We start from the raw sequence: 9,944 nt of genomic DNA on the forward strand, positions 1-9,944 counted from the left end.
AACGGAAGGTACCAGATACGTCGCGAATCGAAACCTGCCATCTCTTCATCAGTTACTACGTGGATGTACCCCTTCACCTCGAAGTCTGCCACCTGCTGTCGTACGCTCTCATATAGCTGAATATCCTTCTCAAGTCGCTTCTCCAGGCATCGCCACTGGCGCTCGGCCATTGGTCTACTATCCGGGAATTCGATCGTGTTGCGCCCAGATTAGCCCGGTTTCAAACCTTCCGCTTTCTGTCCGAACTGTCGTTTCTTCGAGGATCCTGCGTGCTCGTTGGTCTTCGGCTCCTTTCAGATTAGGAGCTACGGCAACTCCAAGGCTTTCTACTGAGAAGAACTCCTGCACGTAGTCGTGGAGATCGCGTTCTGTCGTATCCGCACAGATAAGCATTTGACGGTGCTGGAAACTGTCTTCTCCCCCTCGTACACGGCCACTTACGACCCAGCCAACGCGAGTCTTCGCAGCGATCGGTTCATCTTTTTCTCCTTCACGAACCTTCGTAGTAGTCAGCAGATGTGAGTTACTCAGACCGATTAGTAGTCCAGGAACGGCTCTCTTAAAGCTCTTGACCGGTAGATGTCGTAGGTGTGTGAAATCCTTAGCCAGCAGCACGAAATCCAGCGATTGTTCCGGTAGCCCTAGATTCTTGACGGTGTATACTTCGGATAGCTTGAAACGTTTTCCGCCGTCTGGCTGCGATATGCTCAGCTTCTCCAGCACAGTAGTCTCGATCTGCTTATTTATCCCACTCGTCCAATGGATGCACACGGAATGCGCTCGACTGTCCACGCCGAGTTGGTCTGCAATCGCCTGTTCTACTAGAGTCACAGACGAGCCGTCATCCAAGAATGCGTAGGTGTTCACTGCAGCACCATTCTTCCCGTACAAAGTCACAGGAATTATCTTGAACAAAATTGATGACACCGGAAGCTGGTGGATGGTGACTTCGGCTCGCTGTGCAGTAAACGGTGATGTCGTTTCTGACAGTTTCTTGAAGGCTGCACAAGTCGCAGTGGTATGCCGGTAACGTTGCATTTAGAACAATTCTTGCTTACTTCTTGTCTTTTGCTCGTAGCATTCTGGTGATGTTCTCGCCGTTCGCCAGGTGGTTTGGTTGATGCTTCTTTTCGTTCGTGTGCATCATGCGTATTCAGGAACGCCTGTTCTTTATTCCTGGGTTTTTCATGCTTCTCGTCCTTCGGAGGCTTCGGTGAAACGTACAAGTTTGTAACGCCACTGGTGGCGGCCTAACGTTCCGCATGTACTCGCTGAAAGCTTTTAAATCGACCACGGGTAGACCCACTTGGTGTAGCGCCCAGCTAAATTTGATATTTGCCGGCAGCTTGTCCACCAGTTCTTGTAGGAGAATCGGGTTGGACAGGTGATTCGTCATTCCAACAGCCTCCATATGACCACACAAATTTTGCACAGCCAAACCAAAATGAATCAGCGTCTCCAATTTTTCCGCCCTGGGTGCGGTCGTTGCTCGAACTTTGGCCACCAGGTTATGAACAATCTGCTCCGGCCTACCGTACAATGTCTGAAAGGTAGCCAGCACTTGTGGCACGGTAGACGGATGTAGAAGAAAACTGCTGACGGCATCTTTCGCAGCACCTTTCAGCACCCGTTGCAAACGCAGCAAGTTTTTAGAAAGCGAATAACCACGCGCCTCTGTCGAATGGTTATAACTACTGATAAAGAGCGGCCACTCGACAGGGTCCCCGCTAAAGACAGGAAGCTCTCTTGTGATGACTTGCCTTGCTGCCAACTGATGGGACGTGGGACTTTGCATTGCATGACCATAATTTACATCTATGGCAGCATTTCGAGGTCCTAACGGACCTACTAGAAGAGGAATAGGGGGCAATCCTGGCTTTGGAGGTACATAAAATGTCTGGGTTGGTGTCCCTACTATGTCTACTTTGTCGTGAGTCGTTTGAGGATTATTACTCACAGTTACACCTTGCTGGTTCGCCTCTGGAACGTCGTGCTAATGCTCGTCCTCTGCGGGCTGTTCCGCTGCATGCTGTGCCGATTGTTGTTCGCACTTCATGCGCAGTCGTTGCATCTCATCGGTAAGATTCTGCTCCTGGGCCAGGAATCTCTGCTTCTCTTCGTCTCGCTTCGAACGCTCAGCTTGGCATTGCTGTTCTAGCTGTTTGATCCGTTGTACTAGGTCCATTTCCCTATTTCTGTGCTGCTTATCGACGTCGTCCCGTTTCTTTAAGTCGGCTTCGATCTGCTGCAATCGCTGCCTGTCTTGTTTACGCTGTTCATCCGCATAATTTAACAGGTTGGTCAACTCCTGCTCTCGCTGGCCCCGCAGCTGTAGCGCTTTCTCTTCTTTCTCACGTTGCTGCTGATAAATTCCTTCCATACGGTGTCTGTCCTGCTCTCGATTCTCCTCGGCATGCTTAAGCAGATTTGCTAACTCCTGCTTTCGCTGTTCTTGCCGCCGGAGCTCCTCTTCCTGCTGCTCGGCATGCTTTCGCATCTCGCTTGTCTCGCGTTGCCATTCTTCGTATGGTAGTGGTTTTCTAATCAACTTCGAGACCATCTTTGGAAACGCGTCTACTTACGATGAACTCGAAATCTGACCGCTGATGTCAAACAATCGGTTCAACGGTGGGACGTTGACTAGCGATAGATCCGGTAAACTACCGGTATGCTGATGCTGCTGACCGGACTGCTGCTTTACAGCATCTTTTTGCACGGCGTCCGTCATGGTTCGATCGGAATCTACTACGGTGGTTTCACTAACTTCGATATGTGTCGACGTTCCGACCAGTTCCCCGTTTCGAACCGAAACTTGTTGATTTGGTTCATTTCCGGTCGTACAGGGCATCGCTTGCTGGTGGAACCAAGTTTCTATTTTACTACGGTTACTCGCGTGGCTTCGACTGCTTTGGTTGCTACGGATACTTCCCGCATCTTCATCCTGCTGGCGAAGCAGCTCATGCTTCGGAGCCAAGTACTCCTTCTCACGTTCAAGTTTTTCATTCATCGCCTTCTCGACCAGTAATTTCTCTTTCTGCAACCTTTCCTCCTCCAATTTCTCACACAAACATCGTTCTTCTTCCAACTTCTGAAGCTCTCGCTCTATCGCCGATCTCCGGGAACTCGTCGTGCTGGATTTTCCCGTCCTAGAGCTTGCACGTGACGGAGAAACGCAATTCACACAGCTGAATTCACTGGATCGCGCTGTACTAACGTCCACTTTCGCACAGGAGAAATGGTACCAACGCTCGCATTTTCCGCATTGTACAACTCCGCATTGTTGGGTCGCGTACATTCCGCGCAATAGAAATGCTCGCCGTGCTCGATGTCGACCACTGATGGTTCAAATCCATCATCATCCGACTCTATCACTGGTGTACTGTCACGGGATGGTTGAGAGCCGCTGCGCGCTGGATCTTGTCGGGTCGCTCGAGTTTTTGACCGGGTCTGGCGAACGAATGATCCTTGTGCACTCATAATAGATATTTCTTTGAGATTGTTACTGTGGGGGTTGGCGTTTCGGAGTCCCAGAAGCAAATTCCATCAGTTTCCAATGAAATCAGCTCAAAGCTACAATTTTATTAGGTTACGTTTCAACACGGTATGCAGAATTAATTAAGTAGGAATTAACTTACAAATAGTCTCGTACTAGGCACTCCAACCCCTTACAATCAGGTTAGTGTATTGTACTCAAATTATTTTGTAAGTAGGGTATTTAATATTAAATTCGAGTTTAAATAAAGCAAAATGTTATTTACGTTGCAAATCTGTTCCACGCTACTTTTTAATCAAAAAAGATAATAATAATAATCGCATCTCTTCGTTGTGACAGTTCGCCTCTATACCGTCTCGCTATCATACATTCACACCAGCCCGAACGTCAAGTGCGCCGGGGGATGCGCCGATTTACTTTTCGTCGTTACTCGCAGTAACATCCTTAGTTATCTGCTATGAGCCTCAGTATGTTATTTCGTTAAAAACAACCGTTTTATTACAGATTGTCCATTTCACCCCAGTGGGTGTCCATATCACTCCAAACAAAATTTTGATGCCAAAAAATCATTATTTTCATTTTAACCAATTTATATTTTAGCAAAACAAAGCTAGATACAATTGTTAAACTCCACTGGTAAACAGAAAACAAGTTAATTTTAGTGTACGATTCAACTTTTTTGAGTTTGGTGCATAGATTTTGGGATAATAGGTGATTTGCTTAGGGTGTCCAAATTCCCCTAAATTACCCTATAGCTCTTCTCGAAGAATGCAGTGTCCAACTGTAAAATTTGGACTTGGGACGGTAAAATAAAAGTGGTATGTCAGCTCGCCGGTCTCCGGTCGAGTGAAGTTCGTTGCACTATCAAGTTAACAATCTATAAAATACCGTAAAGAGTTGTAATCCTTTAAGACCACGCGGGTTATGCCCATACTGTTTTTGAACGCTATTAAAATGAAATAATAAAAGTTGAATAATTTTTTTTCGAATGGGAAGATAACGAAATACGGTAAATCGTTAAAAAGTATATCTTTACAATACATTATAGACACTAGTTCAGTAGAAACTTGGCTGATACACTCACAGTTGACATTTTAATAACAGGTATTCACCACAAATCCTTTCCTTACCGCAGCTGTCAATTTCAATTGAAATCGGAAACCAGCACTCACCTGCAAGTAAACGAACATACGAAATTCACTTGTTAGTACAAAATCCTTTCACATCAACGGAAGAATGTGCTGCTAGTAGATATAACGAACAACAACATGTATCACTGCTAGAAGAGACCCGTAATGATATAATCTTGTGCTGAGTCGTTTGTTGTCAGCCATTTCCCTGCCACTTCCAGTGTTCTAGTGGTCTATCTCTCTCTCTATCGCCTTTCGATCCACATTTCCCACTCGACTGAATGATTGTCTGTCTGACGGTAAGGGAACGAAATCTCGAAAGCTGAAGTGTTATTTGCTTTCATTTACCTAAATTAACACATCTCCGGATCTGATACATTCCCACCGGAGGCGACATCAGTGTTCCGTCTGCGGTAAGTCCTTTCCTTCTGTACACAGAACGAAACCAGGATCAGACCATCTTCCGGGTAGATAGCGCTGAGAGAAGCATGCAATAAATTATATAAAAACGGAGACAGATGAAAATTGGCATATTTTAAATTTTAAACAACTATCGTCGTCTAGTCCTGCCGGGCAGAAAGGATATCTACCTTCGAAGGTCGGACGATGCTTATCTCAGGCAGCAGCGAGCATTCAGTTCAACATCCCAACCCAGCCAATACCCACAAACCGGTCGATGATTGAGGTTTCTGCTCAAGGGAATAACAACTCAACACGGGCAGCTTGCGGTGGCAGCGTGTCGCGATGATAGTAAGAATAGCTACGAAATACTCGTTGCTTTCCTATCGAGTGAGGTAAATAGTGAACTGGCAGTCCATGACCCACTAGGTAGAAGATGGATGATGGGTGGAGAAGTTGGTTATTTAGGATAATGTATTTTGGGTTCCATGAAATGGAAAAGTGGTAAAATTATTAGAGATCATAAATTTTGGTCGTTAGCTATACATGTAGGTACATGTATATATTAACCTCTATCAATGCCCTTCGATTAAGGTCGAACGACTTCGTTATTGTGGTTGTTAAAGTAAGGCATTTTCGGCATAAATCACGATTTTCTCTGTAATAGCACTTTAATATATTTTACGGAAACGCAGTTCAAAATAAAGTGCATCACGAAATCATTTTCTGTGGATTGTCATCACTAGCTGATAAGTTCATGAAAAATTATCTGGTTGGCCGCGAGGTAGCTTGCTCTACCGAGAATCAGGTTTTTACTCTGCCATTAATATCTGTTCAATGACTTCAAAGAACCTTATGATTCCAGCAACTGATAAAAAGTGGAGAAATTTAGAATTGGAATTATCGCCTCAAGATCGAAGATTTCAGATTTAGTCCCGAAATTGTTTGAAAATGATTAAACTTAGTTTTATGAACCAACAAATAACCATTTAGGAGGAATTAAACCTTCTCATCACGATATCTTCAGCAATATTAGTTTGACATTTGCGGATGCATGTCTCAAAAAGTAGGGTAACCAGCGTATTTTGGACCTCCTCAACAGCTGTACATAATGTGGACACTTACAGCAAAATCAAATGTATGTGTCCAAATTACGTACAGCTGCTAATGGGGTACAAAATAGGTTGGTTACCCTAGTATTAGCTTTATTTCTCGCACTAAATTTTACGCCTTTGATCTGATATCGTTGCACAATAAGGAATAGCGTGTTATCGCAAGCATGCTGTATGTTTTTTCCGACAACTAATTTGCAATTTTCACCGACGGGTTCATTCATTGATGGATGGATGGATGGATGGATGGATGGATGGATGGATGGATGGATGGATGGATGGATGGATGGATGGATGGATGGATGGATGGATGGATGGATGGATGGATGGATGGATGGATGGATGGATGGATGGATGGATGGATGGATGGATGGATGGATGGATGGATGGATGGATGGATGGATGGATGGATGGATGGATGGATGGATGGATGGATGGATGGATGGATGGATGGATGGATGGATGGATGGATGGATGGATGGATGGATGGATGGATGGATGGATGGATGGATGGATGGATGGATGGATGGATGGATGGATGGATGGATGGATGGATGGATGGATGGATGGATGGATGGATGGATGGATGGATGGATGGATGGATGGATGGATGGATGGATGGATGGATGGATGGATGGATGGATGGATGGATGGATGGATGGATGGATGGATGGATGGATGGATGGATGGATGGATGGATGGATGGATGGATGGATGGATGGATGGATGGATGGATGGATGGATGGATGGATGGATGGATGGATGGATGGATGGATGGATGGATGGATGGATGGATGGATGGATGGATGGATGGATGGATGGATGGATGGATGGATGGATGGATGGATGGATGGATGGATGGATGGATGGATGGATGGATGGATGGATGGATGGATGGATGGATGGATGGATGGATGGATGGATGGATGGATGGATGGATGGATGGATGGATGGATGGATGGATGGATGGATGGATGGATGGATGGATGGATGGATGGATGGATGGATGGATGGATGGATGGATGGATGGATGGATGGATGGATGGATGGATGGATGGATGGATGGATGGATGGATGGATGGATGGATGGATGGATGGATGGATGGATGGATGGATGGATGGATGGATGGATGGATGGATGGATGGATGGATGGATGGATGGATGGATGGATGGATGGATGGATGGATGGATGGATGGATGGATGGATGGATGGATGGATGGATGGATGGATGGATGGATGGATGGATGGATGGATGGATGGATGGATGGATGGATGGATGGATGGATGGATGGATGGATGGATGGATGGATGGATGGATGGATGGATGGATGGATGGATGGATGGATGGATGGATGGATGGATGGATGGATGGATGGATGGATGGATGGATGGATGGATGGATGGATGGATGGATGGATGGATGGATGGATGGATGGATGGATGGATGGATGGATGGATGGATGGATGGATGGATGGATGGATGGATGGATGGATGGATGGATGGATGGATGGATGGATGGATGGATGGATGGATGGATGGATGGATGGATGGATGGATGGATGGATGGATGGATGGATGGATGGATGGATGGATGGATGGATGGATGGATGGATGGATGGATGGATGGATGGATGGATGGATGGATGGATGGATGGATGGATGGATGGATGGATGGATGGATGGATGGATGGATGGATGGATGGATGGATGGATGGATGGATGGATGGATGGATGGATGGATGGATGGATGGATGGATGGATGGATGGATGGATGGATGGATGGATGGATGGATGGATGGATGGATGGATGGATGGATGGATGGATGGATGGATGGATGGATGGATGGATGGATGGATGGATGGATGGATGGATGGATGGATGGATGGATGGATGGATGGATGGATGGATGGATGGATGGATGGATGGATGGATGGATGGATGGATGGATGGATGGATGGATGGATGGATGGATGGATGGATGGATGGATGGATGGATGGATGGATGGATGGATGGATGGATGGATGGATGGATGGATGGATGGATGGATGGATGGATGGATGGATGGATGGATGGATGGATGGATGGATGGATGGATGGATGGATGGATGGATGGATGGATGGATGGATGGATGGATGGATGGATGGATGGATGGATGGATGGATGGATGGATGGATGGATGGATGGATGGATGGATGGATGGATGGATGGATGGATGGATGGATGGATGGATGGATGGATGGATGGATGGATGGATGGATGGATGGATGGATGGATGGATGGATGGATGGATGGATGGATGGATGGATGGATGGATGGATGGATGGATGGATGGATGGATGGATGGATGGATGGATGGATGGATGGATGGATGGATGGATGGATGGATGGATGGATGGATGGATGGATGGATGGATGGATGGATGGATGGATGGATGGATGGATGGATGGATGGATGGATGGATGGATGGATGGATGGATGGATGGATGGATGGATGGATGGATGGATGGATGGATGGATGGATGGATGGATGGATGGATGGATGGATGGATGGATGGATGGATGGATGGATGGATGGATGGATGGATGGATGGATGGATGGATGGATGGATGGATGGATGGATGGATGGATGGATGGATGGATGGATGGATGGATGGATGGATGGATGGATGGATGGATGGATGGATGGATGGATGGATGGATGGATGGATGGATGGATGGATGGATGGATGGATGGATGGATGGATGGATGAATGGACCAACTTCAACCGCTTCAACCGCAGTTGATGATCGAGGGTTCCCCTTCGACATTTGTTTTGCATTCATTCCACAGCACTTTTAGGGTAATCCAGCAGTTTTTCCTCCTCTAGCTGATAAATTTTGAAGGTTACTGTGCAAAATTATTTTTTTCTTTTTTAGGAACACCGCTACCATTATTATCACTATAAGCTTTTAATTAGGTATCAACACTCACACTTCGTAACACTCATAGTTCAAAACTTTACCAAACAAAGGCTATTTCGGTCCCGAAATCAGAGAACCAACCGTATTTTTATTTCTTTATTTCGCTTTGAAAGCATTGAAAATTAGTTTACTATCCGCAATAGTCTCAATTTCACCGCACATAATGCAGCGGAAAAGCAAAAGAACAAAAACCCAGACTCTAACAAGGACGCTGGCTGCTGATAGCGAGCTACCGACAACAACGTGCGGTTCATACGGTATTAGTAATCAGCTCTGCCTTCGTCCGCAGACGGGTGACTGCCTTGGTGGCTCCAATGGACCAGCAGTAGTAGTAGAATTAAAAGCACAAGCTCATAGTTTCCTCATTATCTTTGCATGTCGGAAAACCCATTTCTGGCAGTCCATTACCAAACAAAATGCTGACTCCCTTTTGCAATTACATTGCGTGATGTATGCACGTGAGTGTTTGTGCCTTACAGGAAAAGTTTCTTTCCCCAGTACGGGAGACTAGCGAGGAAAACTTATATTCTGAAGCAAAAAAACGGTATTCATCTGATGCGAGGGAAGCTGCCTCGGTGCGGGTTTCCATCCGGCGTCTATTTAGATTCATCCTCTGACTCGATGGTGACGGCTGCGCTTCTAGTGCCGCTTTCGGAAGATTCGACGCAAACAGCGGCAGCCAAAATATGTACGACATATGGAAGTTAACATGTTAAGACGACAAACAGTTTACAGCAATAATCAGAATGCTTTCGTCGAAACACCAAAAGTGACACGACAGCAAAGCATTGTGGTGCAAAATGATAGCGATATTGGTCAAAACATGACATGGTTCCTTTTT

The 9,944-nt window shown here is 45.9% G+C and overlaps 1 protein-coding gene across 1 annotated transcript in view; it reads right to left on the reverse strand.

The window, feature by feature from the left end:
- Positions 1 to 1,795, reverse strand: part of LOC128736214 (uncharacterized) — a 2,061-nt gene extending 266 nt beyond the window's left edge. Inside the window, exons 1-4 of the mRNA XM_053830693.1 lie at positions 1,256 to 1,795; positions 1,059 to 1,208; positions 227 to 957; positions 1 to 177 (exon numbers count right to left, since the gene is read on the reverse strand). The exon at positions 1 to 177 is cut by the window's left edge and continues 186 nt beyond it. Of these exons, the coding sequence (XP_053686668.1) occupies positions 1 to 177; positions 227 to 957; positions 1,059 to 1,208; positions 1,256 to 1,795 (1,598 nt within the window). The remainder of the gene's footprint in view (positions 178 to 226; positions 958 to 1,058; positions 1,209 to 1,255) is intronic.
- Between the last annotated feature and the right edge of the window lie 8,149 nt (positions 1,796 to 9,944).

Source organism: Sabethes cyaneus, chromosome 2, assembly GCF_943734655.1.
Source record: "Sabethes cyaneus chromosome 2, idSabCyanKW18_F2, whole genome shotgun sequence".
NCBI classification, from domain to species: domain Eukaryota; kingdom Metazoa; phylum Arthropoda; class Insecta; order Diptera; family Culicidae; genus Sabethes; species Sabethes cyaneus.